Source organism: Balearica regulorum, chromosome 9 (assembly GCF_011004875.1).
Source record: "Balearica regulorum gibbericeps isolate bBalReg1 chromosome 9, bBalReg1.pri, whole genome shotgun sequence".
NCBI classification, from domain to species: domain Eukaryota; kingdom Metazoa; phylum Chordata; class Aves; order Gruiformes; family Gruidae; genus Balearica; species Balearica regulorum.
Genome location: NC_046192.1, coordinates 19,388,128 through 19,414,031, shown reverse-complemented (window position 1 = coordinate 19,414,031; position 25,904 = coordinate 19,388,128). Strand labels below are relative to the sequence as shown.

The 25,904-nt window shown below is 38.2% G+C and overlaps 1 protein-coding gene across 5 annotated transcripts; it reads right to left on the bottom strand.

The window, feature by feature from the left end:
• Positions 1–699: 699 nt before the first annotated feature.
• MCCC1 (methylcrotonyl-CoA carboxylase subunit 1) lies at positions 700–21,849 on the bottom strand. Of its 5 annotated transcripts, XM_075761448.1 has the most exons (20): positions 21,711–21,849; positions 20,393–20,439; positions 19,774–19,913; positions 19,241–19,336; positions 18,969–19,090; positions 17,811–17,958; positions 16,860–16,981; positions 15,592–15,703; positions 15,191–15,272; positions 14,247–14,374; positions 12,304–12,487; positions 11,718–11,827; positions 10,543–10,759; positions 9,366–9,452; positions 8,738–8,787; positions 6,312–6,449; positions 4,855–4,962; positions 3,747–3,818; positions 2,184–2,315; positions 700–1,839 (listed from the first exon to the last, which is right to left on the bottom strand). In XM_075761448.1, exons 1-19 carry the CDS (start codon positions 21,767–21,769, stop codon positions 2,196–2,198), a joined length of 2,142 nt encoding a protein of 713 aa, XP_075617563.1. In that variant the 5' UTR covers positions 21,770–21,849; the 3' UTR covers positions 700–1,839; positions 2,184–2,195. The 5 variants fall into 5 exon arrangements, with proteins under 5 accessions (XP_075617563.1, XP_075617562.1, XP_075617566.1 ...); XM_075761447.1 differs by having other exon boundaries at positions 700–2,315; XM_075761449.1 differs by lacking the exons at positions 700–1,839; positions 2,184–2,315; positions 3,747–3,818; positions 4,855–4,962; positions 6,312–6,449 and adding exons at positions 6,573–6,962; positions 8,314–8,384.
• Positions 21,850–25,904: the final 4,055 nt, after the last annotated feature.

The window sequence follows — 25,904 nt, the reverse complement described above, 5'->3', positions numbered from 1 at the left end:
CTGGGTTACAGAAACAACCTACCTTTAATAATTCTTCATGCATCTCTAAGTTCAATTAAATCACATTGCAGTAAAACATTCTGAGCGTGCAAATTCTGGCAGTGACTTCTGCAAGAGATTTTATTTGGAAATAAACAAAACCATCACTACTTGAAAAATCAATCTCAGTGAAAACCTACAGAGAAAAACCTAACAGCTAATTTTCAGAAACAAGGGAAAATTAAAACTGGTAAAAATTATTTGTCTCCCTTGGTTCCCAAGGGAGACATTTTGTCAGCTTCAAAGGAACATGTTCTTGTTTCACTGGCTGGCTGAAGCAAGCACTGCAGACTTAGTGGACAGAGAAACTCATGCTGTGAGTCTTAATGTTTTGCTACAGATTCAGTGTTCCAAAGTAGGTCTAGAAACACAGCAATGTCACATAGAAAGGAAAAAATAAATGCCAAGCTGCAGTGTCTCTTCAGGACTGCATTCGTGTTTCTATGTGTAGATTCAATTTTTATAGATAAAGCAAGTCACTAAACTTACCTGCAGGGAAACCCATTATGACTGTTTGGATTACTGCCTCCTAATGTGATCTGCAGATTGTGGTCTGTCAGATATCAGATGATGATACATAAACAGCTGCTTAAAACCCTCTAATGCATAAACATAAGCAACCAAGGAAAGAACAAAATGGAGAAAAATGAAAACAAACAATCAAAGTTAAGCTTAATTTTTATTTGCTCGTACATAAAAATCACTGTGGCAATATTCTACAAGATGATCACTGAAGTGTAATTTTTTGTTATGTGGCTATTGGATTACGAGGAAAATGGAAAAGTATTACGGTAAGCTTGTAATATACAGACCATCCAGAGACATTACTTTTTGACAATTTTTGTCTGCATTGCAGGCAGGGCTGCACAGTTATAGAATCAGATCAGAGAATTCCCTGTGACATTTTACATCGATTCAGAAATAAGATTTCAGGTAAGTGTAAGGATCCATTTGCAGAGATGTAACTGCAAATTTGGGATCACTGCAGCATCTGTGTTTGTTCCTTTTTGCAGTATGAACCATGCTGAAATTTTAAAGTAGTATATCAAAAGTTTGTATGACAGGCAAAACTTCACCTGAACTAAAACAGGTGAAAAGATTTTGCAACTTTGCAACAATTAAAATGTAATTTTTCTTTCCCTTTTCCTGTTTCTCTGAGGCGCTTTTTTAACAAGCTAAAATAAATTTATGGCAAATGATCAGTATGTTTTCTTTGCATACCAAAAACCCTACCAATTTTCCCTTCTGCAACACTGCAGATATAAAAAAATCTGACTATTATTCTTACTCATATTTCATGTTGTTATAAAGACTTTGGTATACTTCATTCCAGCCAATAAGTAATATATCAAAACATGAACAATATGGGAAAAGTAAAGAGGATTTTGAAGTCAGTATTTTATTTTGGCACACTTTCTAAGTATTAAATAAGCTTTCTGTGCTACAACTTCATACTTAAAGATGAAATGATATTTTTGGAAAGCAATAACATTCCAGCTTTGATTAGTGTAGAAAATGCTAATATGTCTTTTAAAAATGCTTTGTATCAGATATTTCAAAGTATATTAAAATAATTTTTACAATGCAAATTTCCACTACTCATTGAGGTAAATGGGAAAAAAGATGCACCAACAATGACTGAGAGGGATCCTGGGCTAACGAACAATCCTGAATTCCCTATTCAGGCAAACGCATAAGCCACAAACAGGAATTTTGCCAGAGAAATTAATTCATAAAACAACTGTCACCTTTCAGATTTCCTTCATATCAATGTTCTCACATCTCAGGGAAAAAAGGCAGCTGTGAATGAAAAAGCAGGCATAAGAACCCTAGCTGTCTGTAACATACAGTCCTTATGAACCTCTCCCATCCAAAAGAGTTCCACATCTTTTTCCAGTCTAATGCCTTTCCCCAGGAAAATACAACCACTTAACAACAATCACAAAGGTCCGCGAGTTATATATATGATATTACAGTATAGTGATATCCATATTTCAGTAAAGTCAGCATAATTTACAGTCAAACTATGCAGGAAGTGCAGAGGAAACCAATTCCCCAATCTATTGTACAAAACAGTTTGCTGAAAATATGAAGAAATCTTCTCCTAAGAGAAAAATCAGCAAAGTAGAAAAAATAAAATGCACCTTCCTTGAATTTTATTTTGACTCGGCCTCTTCATCCACGAATTCAACTAGCGGAGCGTGTCTATTGGCCTGGGCTCCTTCTTGGAAATTAACCTTTTTTATCACTCCTGCCTTTGGAGCCCTTATGGTATGCTGCATACAAACAGATCAATAGTGAATCAGCAGAGTACTTCTTTTTTCTCCTCTCTCTCTCTCCATTAAATGCTAATATTAGTCTTTTGGTGCAATTAGAACAGAACACACTTAATTACTTCCTCTGACACATGTCTATTTATTTTAAGCCTTCTTTTAAAATTATATCCTAATCATTTTCACATTTTATTTTCTCATCAATATTTATTTTGATAAGTATACAGGGGACAAAAATGCTAGATAATGTTATATTTTTAAACTATGAACAGCTGACTTATTTTATTTCACTAATACTTCTTGGGTTTATAATAAATACCAGGCAGAAATAATATAGTTTTAGTCCAAAATGTTAATCATATGGCAGATTTGTTCCATTTAAGAGGAATCTGCAGATTACTAAAGATATTTCTGTTTCCTGGCCAGGAGGGGTCTTTATTGAACAGACATTTGGCAAATCCAGATGAAATACAAATACCATAGTGACCATAAAAGAATAGCATGTTTACCTACAATCCCTCAATTGGTCTACTTGTTACTGCACCAGGTTAATTCTCCAATGAAGTTTTGTTTCTTGGTAATTTTCTGAATAGGGTTAGTCTAATATCAAAACATTTAATATCAGATATTAAATCCTCACATGTAAGCAAGGATTCATTTAAATAATAATTTGCTTTTTAAATTCTACATTTTATATTTCAATAGCACTGGGGAAAAAAAAAGAACAACTCAGGTAATGTCAGTCTGAGCTATCAGCTGGAGAGGCACAAACATTTAGCATCAAATTGCAAATAATTTTGGGTGTAATTTTTTTAGTGCACAGATGTATTTCATGTAATTTTACTGTAATTTATAAAATAGTATGATAAGGGAAAGGCAAATTTTCTCAACAACGTTAATTCTGCTACCACGATCTGAAGTTTAAAATAAGCTAACAGCCAAACCAAACCAGTTCAGGCTACAAAAACTATAGTTCAAGCAATTTGAGCCATGGTCAAGCAATGTGACAAGACGTAATGGCCAAAATACTAGTCCACTGAATGCCACAGGGACAATTACAAAGAATCGTTAGTGTACTCTTGGTAGAACTTTATGTAAATAATAATAAAAATATTATAAAAAAAATCCTGGGCATATTTACAAAGTCACCATTAGCTAAATTTCTGCATGAAATAACTGCAGACATTACATATGCTTATATCACAGACAGCAAGCAAGAGATACACCTAGACAGTTTTCTAGAAAAATGAAAAAATTACTGGCTTCTTGGGAAACGAGAGGATTGTCAAAGCTAACCAAATGAATGTTAAAACATCTGCAGAATACCATGGATTATATCATCAGCAGCAAATATAATCCTCTCAAATTAGTCAGACACTTGTTTTACAGCATATAAAGCAATACTGACATTAAAACCTTTTATATGTCACTCACCTCCATTTTCATAGCTATCATAACCATTAGAGGGTCTCCAATCTGAACCTTATCCCCTGCTTTAACAAACACCTACAATTCAACAGAAAATTGGAAAAAAATCATGCATGTATGTACCATTGAAAATCATCAGCTGGATCTTAGCTAGCACAATCCACTGAGTGAGGCTGCAAAAACTGTTTTGCAAAAACAGCCTCATAGTATCTTTATTACTGTTGAATTGGGTATGTGAGTTCTTTAGATAATACTCAAGGGGAGTCGGAGGCTCTAGAAAGAGGTTCAGTAACAGCTAACAGGATGACCAGAAAGCCATTTATTTATCAAAGAAGAAACATTAGAAGAGACAATGTATGTTCTACCCTTTCTATGCTTAAGAGCTTGTATTTTGAGAGAGAAAGTCCAGAACCTCTTCCTGGAGCCAGTCACTAAAGTTGTTTTTTTAAACAAAATCCAGAAAGAAGATTGCAGGAGCCACTTAGTTTTTCCTGCAAGAACTCTGATTTAGTGTTCACTCAGTATGTGAGAGATCCACATTCAATGTACTCCACCCCGTGAAAGGGTTCATGCCTTTTTATTGCTAGCAGAATCCTTTAACTACTAAACTCTCCTGGAAATCTCTTTTCTGTTGAAACTTTTCCACTGTACAGAAAAATATACAAGACTTGCTCAGCTAAAGAAAAAGAAACAAAACGAGCGAAATAAACAGCTTCACAAAAAAAGGCATTTCTGAATATTTCTTTTTTTGCAAGTGCAACTAGCCTCTCATTCTTTTGGTTAGATGAAACAGATCACACAGCCTTTAACACTTCATGGAACTTTGACTTAGAAAGAAATTAAAAGATGAAGAAAAAAATTATTTAAGCAGTAGGATTAATTAAATAGTCAGATCTTCCAGAACTCTAGAAAAACAAGACCAGAAGCCTGAAAAACTCTTGGGTGGCTGCTGAAAAGTCAGCATAAACAGGGCTTTTTCCAACTGGGAGAAGCCACATAGCACTGACTTTTCTGGCTGATTCTTTCCTGTCAGTACAGAAGCAAGCACCATTTCTCAAAGAGTGGACTTGGATATATTGGAGAGATCATTTCCTACCCATATCATTATAATTACCTTTTCAACTGTGCCTGTCATGGGCGCTACAGCACCACTTTGCATTCCCACTGAGCTCACTGCAGATAAGTACTTGGGTACAGGAAGGCCAACCTGAGCACTACCTTCCTACAGAAATAAAATCAATAACATATGAGTTAACAACGTAAAATAATACCACTAGTACACATGCTGACATAGAGGAAAAGAACAGATCCAGCTTTAGGCAAATCAATCAACTGTTTAGGGTAGCAGACTACTGGGGCCAGGGCAGCAAAAGCACTCTCAGCATGCTCACTACTTTGCCAATGTCCAAGTCCTTAAAAGCCGCACTGGCTCCTGCTAAGGATCAGCAAGGAAGGAACTACCCCTGTGAAAAAAAGGCTCCGCACGGACCTTTGTACCAAACAGACCCCTTCCCAATTCATGCAGCAACAGCACAGAAGGTTTTAGAACAGGCATAAAGGCTGTTTGCACAAGGGGTAGGCAGGTTGCTGCAACAAGTAAGAAAGACATTGGCATCTTCGTTGTCAAGATTGTCAATGTAAGTGTTTCACAATTTACAAATGGATTCAGTGCTAAATTTAGTGAAAAATTCTCACCTAACCCCCTAATTTCTCTCAGACTTGCTATGCAGACTTTCCTGAAGACTCATTCTCCCTCACATCCTACCCACACCATAAAACTCCTGTAATTTCTTCTAGATCCCTGAACCCCAGACACCGCTCTGATACCACAGGGAAACTGAGCTTTGCCATTCCGGCATGAGTTATTTTGTCCTCATCATTGCAGCAGCAAAGTTCTCACTGCATTCTGCTCAAAGTCTTGAGGGGCTCAGAGCTGGAGGTTAATTATTCAAACTAATACACAATAATATACTTATTTAGATTACATTTTTGAGTTACTTTAAGGCCCCGCAATCTTTTTGGCTGCAAATAAAAAACTACCAGTCTAATCATGCAAATTAGGGTACCTCCTCTTTCAATTGTCATTATTCATGCAATGCAAATAATGCCATGGTAACTCATAATTTCAATCTTTTAATATTAGCTGAAGTTACCCCTCCTTAGATCAGTATCAATTATTATCATTTAATTTTAAAAATGAAATACATTAAAATAAAAATATCAGTTACAAGCATTTTCAAATAATTGTCAGTTTGAAGTAATTGCTACTGTTCTATGACAAACTTACTTAACCATTTTAATATTTTGTGCCCCCCCAAAACCATCATTTGCAACTCCTTTGATTCAACTAATTGCATTTTATCTTTCCAAAATTAATTTTCTCACTCACTGACCATAAGCTACTAACTTCAAATTATAGCTATAAATCCAACAAGTATCAAAACATTATGGACCAATGTAAGAACTTCAAATTATGATTCTCTTTCACATTCTCTTGCAATTTATATTGTTCATTTACGTGGATAAAACTCTGAAATTTTATACTTGTGATAATAAAGAAAGGAACTTTACCGGAAAGAAGAGATAAATGGTGTTGTCCAAAATGACCAACTTGGACTTACACACTGTTCCATTTACTGAAGACCTCAAGTAAAGGGAATCACCTTCATTGAAGACCTCTCCAGAAATGAGGAATGTTTTATCTTGAATCTGAAAGTTAAATGCTTTTATAAGGACAAAGCCTCACCCTTCATAACAATAAACCAAAACCCAGTGTTTGTAGTATACACGCATAACCTGTGATTCCTCCTGGATAATTCTGGAATCAAAAAAAAAAAAAAAAAAGTCTTTTTAAGTCTTATGTATCCTTTATTTTTCAGTTTGCAGACTGTATTCTGGATCCAATGCAATCAAGCTCAGAAGATCAGCTAATATGGTCTCCCAGACCAATTTTAATCATAAACTATGCAATAGCACTCAGCAAAATACAAAGGTATATTATTTCTCAGGAAAAACAAAAACAAAAAAAAATCAGAATATTCAGTTTAGTGATGGTACTAGAATACAATATTTTTAATTTGTCCTAGCATCTTGACTTTCTTCAAACTGAAAAATGCATACTGTTCAGCTGACATCATAAGATTCCACAATGCTTTCCAAAAGACAGGTAACATCCTCACTCTTGGAAGTTTATAACACAAAACTACAGTATATTCAGTAAACCTACAAAAGAGCGGAGGAGAGCAGTAATGGAGACAGCGGCAATTAGACACCAAAACTGCAGAAGAAAGACCAAATGGAAAGGTCATTTATTTGTAGGTAATCCTTTCATCTGCATCAATGGAAATTACGCCTCTGCCCCAACTTCAGAATACAAAGACAGCAAGAATATGAACATAAGTGCATTACATTTAACTGATATTTTTAGCTTTAAGTCCAACATCACTGAGCAAAGAATCAGAAACTTGCTGTCTTTCAGGATGTTACAAGTAGAGATAAATTTCAGTCTTCAATTATATAGCTGCATACTATTTTTCCACTGAATGAAGACCTTATAACATGCATCGGAAGGATACTGTTGATCTGATACCAATCCCTGAGAAAAAAATATCATTTGATTGATCAATAATCTGAGCAGGGGCACAAATTAGGGCAACACCCTGGGCAGTACTGAGTGCTTGCCAGTTCCATGGCCCAGCAACCTGCTCTAGTTCATTGGCCTCAGGACAGGTTTTGCAGCATTCCAGAGGCACTGTCTTTCTCAGGATCAGGTCCTGATTCTGTTTCTCCATCCCCTGTCTCCAGTTTCTCTCCATTTTCATCTCAACCCCCATTCTTCCTTCTTTCCCAGGAGTCTACATTTTCCTCAGCTGCACTTCTCCTCCCCAAAAGGCTCCACTCTATGTTCCTTCCAGTCTTTTTTTTTTTTCCTGACATTACTTACATGAGATAAGCTTAAAGTATAAAAGCTCTCCTGCATTACGCATGTAATCAATACACTCAAAATAACCCGGGTATTACTTGCGGGATGTGGGTTATCTCAATATTCCTATCAGTAGAAATAAGGGTTTGAGTTACCCAACGTGTGGTTATACACATGAAAGCACAGCAATTTTCTCACTGTTTTTCTAGTACGCTCATCTCTACACAGTCTACATAGTTCATAAATGCTGACTTATTCTCGTAGTTTTCCTTTTCTGAATATTGGAAACAGGAAGCTGAACTACAGAGAGACTGCATTCTCAAGCACACAATCATTCTGGGTGCCAGATTTGAAAGAAAACCCATTCGACTCCAGGGGATGCAAGAAAGATATTCAACACTTGGCAAAACACAACCCCCATAAGCCACACAATTAAAGACTATTACACGTGCACACACAAAAACATCTATGTTTAAAGCATCTTGAGTTGTATCCTCTAGGATCTCTATAGTGTAGACAGAGAAAGAAGCCAATTCTATGGGGCATCATTCAATTATTTAACCAGAAAATTTGCTACTCTCATCATTCCTCATCTTATTTGGTAATCACTTTCCATTTTCCATCTTCAAAATAAAAAAAGCGTTATCTTACAGATAATGCTTTAGAAAGCTTTTATTTATCCCACAGAAGATCCATCTCACGCACAGAATAAAGCAGGAGTTCTGTGGAAAAAAAGTCTTTTAAAATGCAGATTTAAATCTAAATTCCAATGGTTTAGAAAGACAAATTTAAGGAAGAGAAAAATAAAGAGCAAGATCTTTAAATACTGGCAAAAAAATGCTTTTCTTAGCCTTATTTTCAGAAGCATTTTAGTAGTTCTTCCATGCCAATCCAGCATCTAGCAAAGATAATTTCAGGCCAAATAATAGTCTACAATGGCTGCAAGCAAACCAAAAATAGAATCCTGTATCAGTAATTACCAAGCAACTTTAGTAACAGTTAATAGCAAGAGAAGTCTACAAGAAACTCATTCTTTTTTATCTAATAAAATATCTGAAAAAAAATTGACTTGTACCTGCATGTTGTATGACCCTTCTTGATTGTAACTTACAGCTACATCCACAACTGTTCAATAAAACAAAATATGTATGTGAGTAAATTTAATTATAGGAGCTAGAGAATAATGACATATAAACAATATTTAGTCTACCGATATTGATAAAAAAAAAAAAAGAGACCTACCAATACTACAAAAAGAACAAGTATTTTCAGATTAGCTTAGTACCCACTGCAGATTTCATACTGAATTCTAGACAATTTGTTTTTCAAAGATGAACACCTGATGTTATGCTCTGAAATCTATATTATCTGGACAGAAAACAGATTTTTGATGGGAGAAAGTGCTGAGAAATTCACACCAAAGTGATGTAAAGAAAAAAAGTCAACAGCATTCAGCTCTTTTAAAAATTTCACCTATGTTCATTTAAATCATGAAAACTAGTAGTGTCATTTGGATTTGGTTTGTATTTCCATAAGATCTAACAGTGTGGATTAATCATGCAATTCTGTGAATTCCCAGCTTAAATTGCATTAAACTCATACTGCTGCTATTTGCTGTTTCTTAGCCTGAATTTGCAAGCACCAGTTGAAGTAACTTTATCCATAAAGTATCTCCTCTCCCTCCACACACTTTTTTAACTTACTGTTTTCCCCATCCAGCAGAGACAATTTTCTAGTATAACATATATTTAGTCTTCTACCAGTGCTGGATGCAAATGGTGAGAATTTATCTAAAACAGAAAACGTAGAGATACATTACCTTCATTCTACTTTGGCAAAACACAATACTTAGAACTCACACGACACCTACTCTTACTACCATCATACTTAAATATTTATATTGCACATAAAAGACTGGGGAACCACTGTAATAGTGACAATCCCTCACTCAAGTTTCAACACTGAATAAGCTGAGGCTGAGTAACCTACAGAAAACGGGACACTAACAACAGCACTTACTAAGAAGGATATCGACTGTTCTCCGTGAACGCATCCTTGAACAGGACAAGAAAGCATGGGACTTCAGATGCAACATAGCAGATTCAGATTAAGCTTTAGGTGAAGGCTTCAACTGTAATAGTCGAATGTGGCAGCAGATTGCCTGGGAATATTGAGGGGGTTTCTACTTCTTGGTGGTTTTGAGAATGGATCAGATGTACAGCTATCGGGTATTGCCTGATTAGTTCATCATCTCTTGAAGCAAGGGAAGAGTGTATGGGCATCTTTCCAATGCCACTCTCCCATGTTTCCAGGATAGTTAAAGTGGAGGAGGAAGGAAAATTAACAAGGTTGTTGGCAGCACAGATCAGATTTAGATGGAGTTTTTGTTAATGGCAATCACATGACCCACTGGTATAGCCATTAACGGTGTCAGAACTCAAGAATGTTCAGCTCCCAGAGTCATGTTCATTCTATTAAACCCTCCTGTCTCTCCCAATCCTAGCAGAGTCAATTTTATCTCTGAAGACCTTGGGCCAACTGTAGGAATAATAGTGACAGACACTCATTGTTTATGCTTGTAAAGAGCAAAGAGTACACAGTGACACTGATTATGAATTCCAAGGTCTTTCAGATAATGCTTATCTGAAGTGCTGTGGGAAGTAGTCTGTACGTTACAGTGGTGATGTATTCACTATCTGTCCCTTAACAAAAGTTACAGTCTGCTCTGTGCATAAATATACAACAGATGCCAGAATGCAGAACCCTAAGCAGGTACAAAGTAAGGCAAAAAGGGAGCATGCAAATGAAATAATTGCACATGAACTCACAGCACCATCTCACCTGGTCACAAGTAAAGTAAAACGAAAGAATGATCCTTACCATCTGAGTGATCTCTAAAAGCATCTGTTAGCATTTTCTCTTTCAGTATGAGTCCTAGAGCTGCCTGACACATAACTTCAGGTGGGGTTGCCTTTTTGATTGGAAACAGTTCATCATGGTGTTGAGGAATGAAATTAGTATGCACATTTCCAGCCTCAAACTGTGGGTGTCCTGACAGGCTCAGTAAGAAATCAATATTAGTGCTTAATCCTACAATCTGTAAAAAAAAAAAAAAAAAAAAAAAAAAAAAAAAATTAAAAAAGCATATTGCCAAACTCAAATGAAGTTACGAATGAATATACAGCTTTCTGCTCAACTTATGCATAGATGATAAATTTACTAGATACTATCTGTACTGCAAAGTACCTAAGCAAACAACATGAAAATAGAACTGGTTTAGAGAAATCAGTGAAACTGGTAACTATATTGTGCTGGCAACATTAACAGAACTACTGAGAAAAATTCTGAAAAAACACAGGGGAATTCTTTTCTCTCCTTCCCTTGCAGTAATCTTCATTTTTAACTAAAACAATAGTGAGCCAAATACTTTCAGTACCTCAATCAGTTTATGTTGTTTATTTAAAAGTGTAAATTAATTCTGCACAAATAATATTCAGTCTCACCTCAAGTCAAACCTTCAAATTCCGTTTTTGAAAATCGATACAATACCTGTAGTTTTTATAGGCGCAAAAGGGACCACTTCTTAAAAAGAACTGACAGCATTAAAAATTCTCAGTATTTCTTTACCACACATATATTCTAAAAATTTAATTATCTTTATAAATTAGAAATTACAAGCAAACATTGTCTGACATAAATTCCAGCTACAAATTCCTTTAAGTTTGAGTAAGCTGAAAATGTTATTGTTTAGCCTTACTCTTCTACAAAGTCCCAGCTGCATCATCCAACTGAAGATATTGCAAACTTAAAAATCTGTGTGTAAAACTGGACTTCACACTTATCTGTACTCACTCCACCCATGAAAACAGTTTGCAAATTAGGGAAAAATACTGCCTCTGCAAAAAAATGATGAATCTGAAATGGCAGTGGCAATGCAGGCTGCTCCTTAGAAACCATTTTTGGTTTACTGTAGTATTTTATCCATATTTTGTTAGCTCAAGATGCTCACAAAGTTAGTTCAAGATCTGAAATCATACTGGGCTCCTTCTACTTACATTATATTGATGCAAACTGTATCGCAACTTTCTCAGTGCTGCTTGACGATCCTCAGCCCAAACAACCAGCTTTGCAATCATTGGATCATAATGAACAGAAACTTCATCACCTAAAATGTATTAAAAAATGCTGTAACACTAAACCAAGTATTTTCTGAAAGTTGGTAATGCATAGTACTGCACGCCATATGGCATTAAAGTCTGAAACAATTCATAGCCACATTTCTCTATGTCCTTAAAGAACTTGGAATTTCAATTCCAAGGACAACTGCAGTACAGACTTTTGTAGAGGTAACATTACTCAAATTCAGTTTTCTTTGTTGCAATCAAAAGGCAGGATTGATAAATTGCTAATAGAATATAATCAGCATGATCCAATGGACAATGATTTGGATAGAGGTAAATAAAATATTCAGTGATTGACCAAAAGTACATGGACAATCACAAGGAAAAGGAATTCTGCAGAGATTTGTCTTTATAACAACACCCTGCCAAACAAACTTATGTAGGCCAATGAGGGAAATGCTTACAAAGAAAAGCTTTTGATGTTAAATATTTCTGATTACACCACTGCCTTCAGTTTTACCTTGTCTGACTCCAGTTTCTATCCTGGTGAAACTATCAGGTGGTGGAGTGGATAAGTGCAACAATGGCCCAGCCCCTGGCATAAAGTTGTTATTCGGATCTTCAGCATATATTCTAGCTTCAAATGCGTGGCCTCGGAGCTGAATCTCTTCCTGCATTAGAGGAATCTTCTCTCCTGCTGCAACCTAAAAACAATAGGTTTTTTCTTTAAATGCAAGATCAATATTCTGGAGTGCCAATGTATGAAATATTAAATATCTTTCTTCTAAGCATGAACAACTAGAAAGCACATTAAAAAAAAGTGCAAGGAGAAAAAAGTGGTAGGTCATAAAAGGCTAATTCTGAAGTTGCTCCTTCCTTTTCTCTGGGAGTCACTGGTCAAAGGATTTTGTATTATTATAGTGTAAACTACTATTTCCATTATGTTTTAGCTGTGTGAAAAACAGTCTAATTTTTTTCTACTGCTTATGTAAAAAAATAATTAACTGTTTAAGTTAAAGCCTGCTCAACTAAGACAAGATTTTATTAGAGAAAAATTGGTCTAAAAGCAGATGGTAAAATTAATTACTGGCAGCCAGGGCTACTGGAATACTCTGTTGATACTTCTGTATACTATGGGACCTGTACATTTAAGGGAATGTTTCTCTAAAGGGATTTCTAACAATTTAAGAACCTTTAATGGGGAAGGAAATATCGTTTTATTTCTCAAAGGAATTCACATTACAAATATAGGAATACCAACAAACACCAAAACCACATCAGTTTGAGACTAAAAACCAGGGCGTTTAGGGACAAAATAATTAGCAAGAATCCTGCTGCAGTTAAAACACAAAGGAGACCCTTTACCAGGAAGCTACACAATTTCCATCCACATGGAAAAATACAAGTTCCTATTAAAAAAGTTGTAGCAACATTTCATGTTCTTTTGACGTGTCAGAGGTTTTCCGTACCCTGTCTTCTGCCACCATGGATTTCAGCAGAGACAGCAGAATATAACTTAGTCTTCAAAGAAAAAGCAGTACTATAGAGATTCACAAAAACAATCTCTCCAAGAACTGACAGACATTTTCTATCTATTGACTCATTGAGCCACATGCCAAGACCACTGAACCTTTCTACCTTATCTCTTTCCCTTTCTTCCAGTATTGTTTGCTCCTGCTCGAACTCAGCACTCAATGCTTGATTTCCTTTCCCAGATCAGGAAGCCAAAAGTTCCTCCTTCTTGCATCAGCATTTGCCGTTTTAGTTTTCTTTCTGGTTACACTAAACACTCCCCACCTTATCTACTTAAGCTCAATGCGTGCTGCTGTCCTCACTTTCAGATTTATCTAACTAGAATTGTTCTTCACTTCCAGTTCCCTAGGGTCCAAAATTTCCTGTTATCATTCGAATGCCTGAGTAATCTCTCTGCAAATTGGGTGTGTGAGGAAATAGCACATTTCCAGTCCACTCAACTATACCTTTATTTTAGAATGTAACTATACATACTCTATACACTATATGTATCTATACATATACTCTGCTATAACACCAGAGACATGCTTTTGTGAAGAGTTTTCTCCCTACAGCCTGATCCAAGAATGATTTTTGGACCAGAGCTACATTTGAACTAAAGTTTTAAAACATTTTCAGCATGGCAAGGGAAAGATCAGGACCCTACTCCTCCCACTTTCCACATTCTAAATAACCTCTCTAAATATACTTTAACAAAAATGTTTTTTCTCTACACAACTAGAAGATGACTTGGTTGGAATTCAGAGCCTCTACACAATGCTCTACAATCAAATAAAGTAATCTGATCTGTTCCTTTGGAGCAAAGGAAACTCCTATTAGCTGAATAGGAGATGAGCATCTGAAAACCTGTCTGGTCTCTCACAGGCAATATCAAAGAGCACTATTCACCAGACAAGAGGAACTCTACATGTAAAATCAATTAACACTTACCCTAAGTTGCCATTCCACCAAGTCTGTTCCAGTGATCATCTCTGTAACTGGGTGCTCTACTTGCAGTCTGGTATTCATCTCCATGAAGTAAAAATTATGTTGGGAGTCCATAATAAATTCCACTGTTCCTGAAGTATTAAATAAAAGGGCACTTCACCAAAACAAGACTTTTTCAGAAGGGACACCTAAGACACTTAATGGATTTATGTCATGACAAAACTATTATTTCTAAAACAGATACACCGAATTTCATTAAATTCTATACAAATTATCTTAAAGGGTCACACAATTGAGGTCTGAAAACAGAAGGGTTGTTTCCTTGCGCATTTACGTATCCTGTGCTGTTTAGTAGCCATTCTCCTCTACAGTAAGAGCTGCATTTGTTAGAGCTATGAAAAGTGCATCAAGACTCTTTAAAGTATTGTGTATATGTATATGGCATGCAATTATTTTTCAAAAATAAGTATCCAAAGAAAGCAGTCAGAAAAGAAAAGTCACAAATAAATTTAGCAGGTTATTTTTCAAATGGAAATAGCATAGACTTTACAGACAGGGAGCTGTGGTTTTTTTTAAAGGCTTTATTGTATGAATATAAATTTTTATTCTTTGTATGCTGAAAGCAAAATTATTTTACCCTTGCTCTACTCAAACTTACTAACATTCACAACACTCACCTTCCAACAACCATCTAGTTGATTGAATTATCTGTCTGAAATTTTTTCTTTCTATTCTTCAGCTGCGACTGGTCTTGAGCTCAGAAGAGGTATGCCAGTTTAAATTTGTAATTACATCAGAATTAACTAGGTGATTACTTGCTTAAAACTCACAAAAAATTGGGGGATTGTGTCATACTCTAAACCAATCAGATGCCATTTGCCTTGAGGCTTAAAGTCTTATTAAGCTAAAAGCATACCTCTGGAGCAGCCATACCTCCACAGACTTACCTGCTCCCACATAATTCACAGCTTTAGCTGCTTTGACAGCAGCTTCTCCAAGTCTCTGTCGAACTTCAGGATTAATTCCTGGCTGTAAACAATAATACAAATGACAAATTATTGTGAATTTTGGTGATATTAAACCTACTATGCATGAATATTTTGTGGTATTGAGCAACCATAGTGAAATCCTTATCAATGTTATACTTGAAATCTACATAATTTTTCCCTGAGAATAATTTTCTAAAGAAAGTAATTTTTTCAATTAGAACGTTATCTGCAGCAAAATTAAAACAGGTACTGAGAATTACAAATAAATTACTACCTGCTAAACAAATTTGATGGGAGCTAGCAATTACTTTAAAAAATATGTCAGTTCATAAAAAATATTGTAAGAACTTTCTGCTCACCCCTGGTGCCTCTTCAATGATCTTCTGATGTCTTCTCTGCACACTGCAGTCTCTTTCAAACAAATAGACTGCATTGCCATACTGGTCACCAAATACTTGGACTTCAACGTGCCTGTTCCATAATAAGAAATGTTTCAACATATTTCAATAAAGCCCAAATCCTGCGACTGACTTCACCCAAACAGACTTTGAACTTGCACACAGTCCTGTACACTTCAGTAGAACTTCTTATAAGTCGAAGTGTCTGCCCTCAAACAGCCAAAAATGTAGCAATGAGGCTGCTATTATGCAGGATTTCAACTATTTTAGACTTCCTCCATCTCCTAAATGAAATAGGATTCTAAATGCCAGCTATTGCAGTGAGACCTCATAGGCGATAGGATAAACAAGATAAGTATCTAAAGGCTGTTACCTCTTTATTAGTTATTATAATGAAAGTAAAGCCACTTCACTATTATTTGATAATGATGATTTCTCTCATAATATACTGTATAGGAATTCACGAAAGGCAGCAGCCCTGGCTCAGGAATAACTGTTTATTTCAACATGCCATTTCAGAAGACAACTATTAGGTGGCGGAACTTCATTCTACGTATAAAACTAACAAAAACCTGTCCCTTTCTGATAATGGTCTGATGCTGGCAAAAGAAATTCCCCAGGAATTTAATGAGATTTTTCTCATGCCCATCTGATGGCATAAGCAGACCCTCAGTTTCTTCAGAATAAATGCTTTCTTTATAGTGATGCTTCAAGAAAAACAGATGTAAAGTACAAGAGTATCAAATAGACCTCTGTGAGAAGTTCTTTAAAGAAAATAAATTAACTCTGTTTCACAGGTCAGGCATGAGCTAAAAAGTATCACTTCTGTTTTACCTATCAAAATAGAGGGAGGTTAACTAACTAGTTTAGGACACCTGAGGGCAGCACAAACAGCATGACAGCTTGACTCTGGTCTGTAGTTGAAGTATTATAAAGTGGAGGTTTTTTTCTAGATGTAAATTGAGTTTAAAAAGGTCACTCAAGGAGAAATATCAATGTCATTAAATGTCACTGCCACGTCTCTCAAACAATAGTATTTTAATTCTTATCATTCAAAACAAAGTCATTCGCTACAAGAAATTAAATACATTATAAACCATTTTGACTAAATTAACACCTACCATAGTGCAAATAAAACATACCAGACCAATTTTCATCCTACTACTAAAACAGTTACTTAACAGCAGAATGAACATTATACTATTTACATTAAAACATCAATTTCTCACCTTGGATTATCTACAAATTTCTCAATCAGCATTGCATCATCATTGAAAGACTTCTTTGCTTCTCTCCTAGCTGATTCTAGTTGGTCCAGAAACTCCTTTTCTGAGTGAGCAATTCTCATGCCCTAAAATATAGAAAAAAAGCATATCTAAATGTCTAAAAATACAGTACACAATAAAAATCCTTGTTGCACACAAATGGGTACATGACTAAAACAGCAAGAAATGAGCTTAATGATAACACTTTTCCCTTCTTTCTTAAGGTTTAGCAAAATTGTGTACCAACTTCCAGGAACGGAATCCTACCAAGTCGCACTCAACGTGCATAGGAAGTGTAAAAATTAGGTGTCATCATTCCATTGATATGGAAGAGCACAAAAATTATATTCTTAAATATCATAGAAATTTTCCAAGATTGGCAGAGAAAAACTGATTTCATTACAAAATAAATACAGCTATTTTGGAAGTAACTAGAATCCTCTATCACATCATTTTTTTATAGATATTTATTTCAGAGTAAAATCAGATTTAGACAGGGAATTCACCACACATTAAAAAGCATCTACACACCAAACACTTAAATGGTGTTTCTGATCACTTCTTTTGCAACATTTAAAACTGCTGGCAAAAAAGGTCACAGAAGCTATCACAAAGTAACAATTTAAAGTAATCTAATTTCACACAAACAAATCCATATGACTTTTCCACTTATGTGAATATCTGGAGATTCATTTGAATAAACAAAGCTCTTCCAGTTTATACCAGCTACTTATCTTGTGCCTGACTGTACAACAACTGGAAATGAGATTTCATAGTACTGGACATTAATAATAAATTTTAAGTAAAAGTACTTTTCAGTTTCTTTGTTTTCAAAGATTTCTTCTAGAATATTCCGTTACAGATATCAAGACATGACAACTTTACACCATGTGATAAACAGATTAATTCCTTTACCTTTCCTCCACCTCCGCGAACAGCTTTAATCATTACTGGATATCCTATTCTCTTGGCATGTTCCTTTAGACACTCATCTGACTGATCTTCTCCATGATAACCTTCAACAACAGGAACGCCAGCAGCAGACATTATAGCTTTGGAAGTGCTTTGACAGAATAGTTTTATGTTTAGAATGATAATAATATTTTTTCTTTCTTTAAGCTCCAAACCTCTCTATGTTCCCAGTGTTAAGTCTCCTCACAAAAGCAGTTCCACTAACCTCAACAGGATTACTTACATTAAGAGGGTTACATACAATCGTACTGTAATTAATCAAATGTTTGAAACAGGGATTTTTTTTCTCCAAGCCCTCCAGATAAAAGCAGCAGTCAGTATCAGGCTTACTCTTCTTCCCTATCTTTTGGCCCACATTATGGAGGCCAAAATCTAACGTTTTCAAATTACAACACTATATCCTGCCAAAACTATATTTAAAGTTGTACAAAGGCAAAACTCTTTTCATGATACGGGCTGGATTCACACCACACATAAAACACTCAAGTGTAACAACTATAACTTCAAATATGCATGCAAAACTAGTTAAATTACAGAGGCAATTTACTCTCACTGTAGGAAGTAATAAAAAATTAATTCTCTCACATTAATATTACACAGTTCATGTGTTAATAATAACCTTATTTCCATATTCTTGATTTATACCTCAAAGCCTGGAAACATTTCTTTGATCTAAGTAATGAAGAATAAGATCCTCTGTGATGAACAAAACTTATCACCCCATTTTACATGAGCCACAATAACCCCTGATGATACGGTGTTTCTTTTCCACCAATCTTTTGACCGATATACAAGACATCCAATCTGACTGCTGAACCCTTACATATATAACACTGCAATGCCCCAATTCTGAAAAACTAGAATCAGTTAGGTATTTAATTACCAAAATCCTAATAACCAAACAATCTCAATTGTTTCTATGCCTATAGGAATCCCACATCTATAAACCTTGAGCTTGTCCCTTTGAAGAAAGCCATAAAAACAAAAGACAATGAAAAATGTCAGAATAAAACAATTATGGAGCAACTGGTCACTTGTTAACAAAGTTAGCTTTGCCAAACTGTAAACTGCATAACCAAGTAACAAATCAGAAATAGATACCTCTTAATACCCATATCTCTGATAGCAGATGAAGGCGGACCTATGAAGATGATTCCCTCTTGCTTGCACAACTCTGCAAACTCTGTGTTTTCTGAGAGGAAACCATAACCTGGATGAATAGCCTAAAATAGAATAATGTTACCAGCCTATTTTTCTATCAGTTTAGCTTAGAAAACCCTGAAACTTCAGTAGGGTGCTAAGGAAACACGGGTAAAAATAAAGAACTAAAGAGCATGGAAGTAATGGAAGATTTAAGGTCATCATCTACTTACCTGTGCTGCTGAGACCTTGGCCACCTGCATTATTTTCTCCATGGCCAAGTAACTCTGCTGTGAGGGTGCTGGACCAATGCAATATGCTTCATCTGCCTGTTACAGAAAAAATACATACAACACAGACTGTTTATTAGATAATAAAGAGCAAATTTAACTGAATTTCTGAGCTAATTATATTGTTTATCAGACTACTAGCATCCAACAGTTTAAATCACTGCCTCTCTTCAAAGACAGACTCAACTGGGTGAAACAAATTCTGACCTTCTTCCCCAAATCAGAGTCCATTCTCTAACCCCCAGCGGCTACTCTGGAGTTAGAGCGCCAAACCTGAATGTACTTCCTGTAAAGTTGGCAGGTGCTGAGACAGAGACTTGGCAAACTTTTCACTGATTCAAGGAAAACTTGGAAATAACTCTACAGCAGTGAAAATCAACTGTATTTGCACACGCATCTACTTTCCCATTGAACTTATTAATGAGAACTACTGTTGTGAATGAACGTTAATCACAAATTTAATGAATATACTTCACCATTGCTACATGCATGGAATTTCTGTCTGCTTCACTATAAACTGCTACAGACTTCACACCCATTTTCTTTGCTGTTCGCATCACTCTGCATGCAATTTCTCCTCGGTTTGCGATAAGAATCTTCCCTATGTTGTGACCTCCTGTTTAAAAGGATGAAGCATAGTAAGCAATGTTTAAAAGAAATATATCCTTAAAAACATTCCTGGAAATAAAGCTATTTTAAAATTCAGATTTTTCATCATATATAGTGTTTGTGCATTTCTTCCAATAATGAAAAAAACATATGCTTCACCCAAAAGCATTTCCATGCTAGTCTTGGACTTTGCAATGTTTGTATCAGAAAAGGACTCAGAGGAAAACATCACAAAAATAAATAGCTTTCATTAAGTTGAGTATATCTACATATGACAGATAAAACTATTCAAAACTTTTTTACACATTAAAGATGATTTTTATTAAGTATGCTACAGACTGCTGTTTTCAAAAACTATACAAATATTGAATACTTATTTTAAAAAGCCTACAGTTTTTCAGCAACTAATGGTCTAAACCTAATTGTAAAACCATTCAGATTACACAAGCAATTAAACCTAGTAGCAAAAGAAGTTAAATTTCATACCTAGCGTTGAGGCCCATTTCACAAATCTTTGTACTTGGTTCCATTGCCTGTATAATTATAAATGCAAGTGTTACAAAAGCATATGAAGAAGTTGCAACTGAGCTACTTTTATTTTCAGGCGAGAGGAGGACAGCACTAACACAGCTCTGAAGCTTTTGATACAACTATTTATACAGAACATACAACAAGGAAGGTTGTACAAACTTCACCAGATGTCTCCTTAAGTGTTCTCATCTAAACACATCAGAAACAATTAATTGTCCCCTTGCTTTCTGAGCAGCATTCAAATTGAAATAGTCAACGTAGTTTACTATGTTTTAACTCTTTTTTAGTGGACAGAATGGCCAATGTCTGGCATTTATTATGGAAAAGGCAACTTGAAGTATTTGGGAAAGATGACACGAATAACCACAAACCAGAAAAGCTTAAAATGGAAATAGGAGTTGTTTATACACAGAAAAGGTGCAAGAGAGAAGAATGAGAAATACAGCAAGAAAGAATTTCCAAAATTCTTCATCGCTTTTAAGTTAAACCTCAAACTAATAAAAAGTACTAAGGAAGAAACTGTAAAAGTAAATTCTTGGAACTGTTTTAATTAACATATACATCAACTTTGGAATCTTGGATCAAGTCCAGCAATTCTTTAACAACATCACACAAAATGACACGAGAACTCCTTGGCACCACACCACCAAAAGCTCAGCTTCGATCACAGAGGGGAAATACGTGCATTTCCTAAACTTTTAGCAAACAGTTGTCATGGTCACTGATTCCTTCTGCACAGCGTTACAGCCAGCCGAGGGGTGGCTACACCGGGTAGTCAGCGATGGTTACCAAACCCCGAGCACCCGGGGCAGTTTCATGGACTCTGACCAACTGCTAAACCTACGCTCGGAACTCCAGGTGGGGTTTTTCGGCTCTTCCTTTCCGCAGAGGACCCGGGGTACCTGTGTCCCCACACACGCGCCTCCCTCGGCACCGAGCAGCAGGCCCGGGCGGCAGCCCAGCTCCCTCGCTCCTCCCGGGGCGCAGAGCCCCAGCCCCTTCCCCTTCTCCTTCCCTCCCTCGGACAGCCTGGCTCCAGGCTCGGTTTTAGGGTGCCTCCCCTCCGCGCCAGGCCCCCGATCAGCCGCCGCCGGTTCCCCCCCGGGCGCGGTCCCTGCCACCGCCTCTGTCAGCCGCCGTTAACGGGGAGAGGGCAAGGAGGCGAGGAGCGTGTCGGCCACCCCCGGGCAAAGCACAGAGGCAGCGCCTGCCGTCCCCGAGGGACCGCGGGGCCCGGGGCGCCGTGTACCGCCTCCCCCTGCCCCGCACTCACTGACGCCGCAGCGCCCAGAAGCTGCAGCGGCCCCGCTCGGCCGCCAGCACCAGCGCCATGTTCGCGAGCGCGGAGGCCGGCGGGACGGAGGGTGTGCGCGGCAGGGCGGCCGGCAGTGGCTGCCGCGGCAGGGGCGGGCTGAGGCGGGCTGCAGAGAGGAGGAGCCGCCAGGCGGTGAGCGGGGAGAGAAAGCGCCCGGGGAGCCGGGGGGTCTGAGGGGCAGTCCTGAGCGACCTGGGAGGGGGGTGAAATGGCTGTTTGGTGGGGCCAGAGCAGAAGGCGGCGGCGGGGGCCTGATGGCACCGAGGAGCTGGGCAATAAACCGGCAGATCAAATCAAATTCATATAAATGTGAAGTGATGCATGCTGCAGAAGGACTGCTGGCTAGATTTGTGGAAGCTTGGGCTCTGAGCCGACCATCCTTCTTCAGGAAGGAGCAGCAACACAAAGCGTGAGGGTGGTTGGGCAGGACCCGAGGAACCCCACGTACTGTAACATCCCTCTGCCCAGGCCCGGCTCCCCAGCTCAAAACTGTATCATGCCCATGGAAGGTGTTCAGTTCGTGGGGACCAGCACATCCCACTGCCTGGTGAACGGACAGCAGCCACCATGGGTGCCACTCCCTCAGGTTCTCCAGTCACCCTGGTGCGGGGCCTTGCTAAAACACCCTCACAGCTCCGGCTCAGTGCCCGCACTCCGGAGGGGACGGTGCAGGGCAGCTGGGCCTTTGATGAGGCCTTGTCTGGCCGTTCTTATTTTCCATGTTGAGTTGGGTCTCCTAACACAGCGAGAAAAGAAGTGTGAATTACCAAGGTCATCTTGTTTGTCTCACGATTTACTGAACCCAGGTTAACAATAATGTTCAGATAAACTGTGATACTGATAGACTGATACTGATAGACTGATAAAGTGTTTCCAACTTAGTATTTCACATGACCATGATTTTAATATTAATTATATAGAGAAATGAAAAAAAAAAATAGTAGCAGTTACTCAAACTAAGTATTCCAGTTGCTGTTTACAAATACCAAAGCAACCATTCTTCTTCACAAGAGGAATACACAAGCTATCAGTTGTAATAGTGGTAGTATTTAACATATCTTATCTGTACTCTGAAGAATTTACACAGTTTCTTATAAAAAGAGCGTTCTTGGTATGCAGGTAGTGTCTGCTTGTCCCGCTGTTGCTTTATTTAATTTGGCATGGTGACCATTCTCTAAACACAAGATGGCAGCATTTTATTTAGTTTACCGTTAAACACTGGGAAGAGCTACAGATATTTTACAATGCATAAATCAGAAGTGGTGGAGGAGTTTACACTTTGAACAGTAGAACTAATGGCAGTTGCAAACACATTTATATTGCAAATCTGCTCTTGGTGAAGGTATCCTGCAAGCATGGCTGTTGGAGCTTGCTAAGTCAAGTGGGATCACCAGATTGTGTACACAGATGTTTGAAAGTGCAATGTAATAGAACCAAAATGCAGAAAGTTTTTTCACTGACATCAGTAATATGCTTAATGTGTACGTACATAGATGGAGGCACTGTGATGAATCTAGTGACGTACTGGATACATCTAGTGATGTACTGGCAACATTTTAAATTTTATTGTGGCATATTTTGAAAGCTGCTTTAGATTAATAATTTGGATACTTTTCTTATCATTTTTTCCCATGAGCAGATTGTGAACATCATAATTTGTTTGAAATATGAATTCATTTTCCTTGAGGACATGGAAAAAAATGTCATTCCATGGCAAAATGAATGAGGTTAAACATTGGCTGGACTCAATGAATCATATCCATCATATCTTCATCCATCATATCAGTCTCTCCATCATATTTGAGAAGTCCTGGCAGTCTGGCGAAGTTCGCGCTGACTGGAAGAGGGGGAACATAACCCCCATTTTTAAGAAGGGTAAAAAGGAAGACCCCGGGAACTACAGGCCGGTTAGTCTCACCTCCGTGCCTGGCAAGATTATGGAGCAGACCCTCCTGGAGACTATGCTCAGGCACATGGAAAATAAGGAGGTGATTGGTGACAGCCAACACAGCTTCGCTAGTGACAAATTGTGCCTGACAAACTTGGTGGCCTTCTATGATGGGGTTACAGCGTTGGTGGATAAGGGAAGGGCAACTGACGTCATCTACCTGGACTTGTGCAAGGCATTTGACACTGTCCAGCACGCCATCCTTGTCTCTAAATTGGAGAGACATGGATTCGATGGATGGACCACTCAGCGGATAAGGAATTGGCTGGATGGTCGCACTCAAAGAGTTGTGGTCAACAGCTCAATGTCCAAGTGGAGAACGGTGACGAGTGGTGTTCCTCAGGGGTCAGTACTGAGACCGGCACTGTTCAACATCTTTGTTGGCGACATGGACAGTGGGATCGAGTGCATTCTCAGCAAGTTTGCCAACGACACCAAGCTGTGTGGTGTGGTCAACACGCTGGAGGGAAGGGATGCCATCCAGAGGGACCTTGACAGGCTTGAGAGGTGGGCTTGTACAAACCTCATGAAGTTCAACAAGGCCAAGTGCGAGGTCCTACACGTGGGTCGGCGCAATCCCAAGCACAGCTATAGGCTGGGTGAGGAATGGATTGAAAGCAGCCCTGAGAAGAAGGGCTTGGGGGTATTGATTGATGAGAAGCTCATCGTGAGCCGGCAGCGTGCGCTTGCAGCCCAGAAAGCCAACCGTGTCCTGGACTGCATCAAAAGAGGTGTGACCAGCAGGTCGAGGGAGGTGATCCTGCCCCTCTACTCTGCTCTTGTGAGACCCCACCTGGAGTACTGCGTCCAGCTCTGGGGGCCCCAGTACAGGAGAGACATTGAGCTGTTGGAGCAAGTCCAGAGGAGGGCCACGAAGCTGATTGGAGGGATGGAGCACCTCTCCTATGAGGACAGGCTGAGACAGTTGGGATTGTTCAGCCTGGAGAAAAGGCGGCTCCGGGGAGATCTAATTGCGGCTTACCAGTTTCTGAAGGGGCCTACAGGAAAGATGGTGAGGGACTGTTTATCAGGGAGTGTAGTGACAGGACAAGGGGTAATGGGTTTAAGCTGAAGGAGGGTCAATTTAGATTAGATGTTAGGAAGAAATTCTTTACTGTTAGAGTGGTGAGGCACTGGAAGAGGTTGTCCAGGGAGGTTGTGGATGCCCCATCCCTGGAAGTGTTCAAGGCCAGGTTGGATGGGGCTTTGGGCAGCCTGGTCTAGTGGAGGGTGTCCCTGCCTGTGGCAGGGGGGTTGGAACTAGATGATCTTTGAGGTCCCTTCCAACCCTAACCATTCTATGATTCTATGATATTCTTCAGAAATTTCTGGGGTATAAGAAAGTCCCAGCAAAGCTGAGGTTCAAAACCAAGATCTGTGTCTCTAATCTGCACAGATTTTCTGCCTCAGATTGAACACTTCCCTTTTTCCCAAAATCCATTTATTTTGTTTCTGCATGGGACAAATGCACCCTACTCCTTTTTAAAATTTTGAAGAAAGGGTTAAGTAAGAAACTGAGCTAATTAAATTATAATTTAATAAAATACTTGGGATCTACCAACTTCATAGGCAATAGGACTTGCAGAAAAAGGGAAGTGTAGGTTTTGTGACATTTTATGGCTAGCTGGGAAAGCCCAGATGCAGATGAAAGCCCAAGAGTGTGAGTGTTGCTGTGGCTGATAAACTTCAGACAGCATACCCCTGCGTTATCGGCATGCAATGGCCACAGCCACGGTTGTGAGAAAGAAAGTGTAGTCTCCAAGTATCTTGTCACTTTACTAGTGAAGAGTTAACTTCATATAAATCTTTCTCTCCTCACCCTTGTTATTTTCCTCAAATTGATGCTTTAAAAAAATACTCCTTTTTTCTTCTAGACACTGATGTAAAATAATTTCTTCAGTGAATTCCAAACCTTTGTGCTTCTGGAACAGTTCATGGTATGACTTATGGGTGAGGCGTTTTTGCCTTAAAAGGAAAAATAGTTGACTATTCCTCCATCTGCCTTGTCAAGAAAGAGAATTTTGAGACATCCAGCAGCCTTCGAGGGTCTACTTGGCAATGAACATGCAGAAGACCCCATCTAAATCCTAGTTCATCACCTGAAATGCACCTCCCAAGTGAGTATTTACCAGCCTAGCTTCTAAAACTAACATGAACAAGCCAGGAACCTTGTCCACCAAATAGATGTATCACTTAGGCGAACC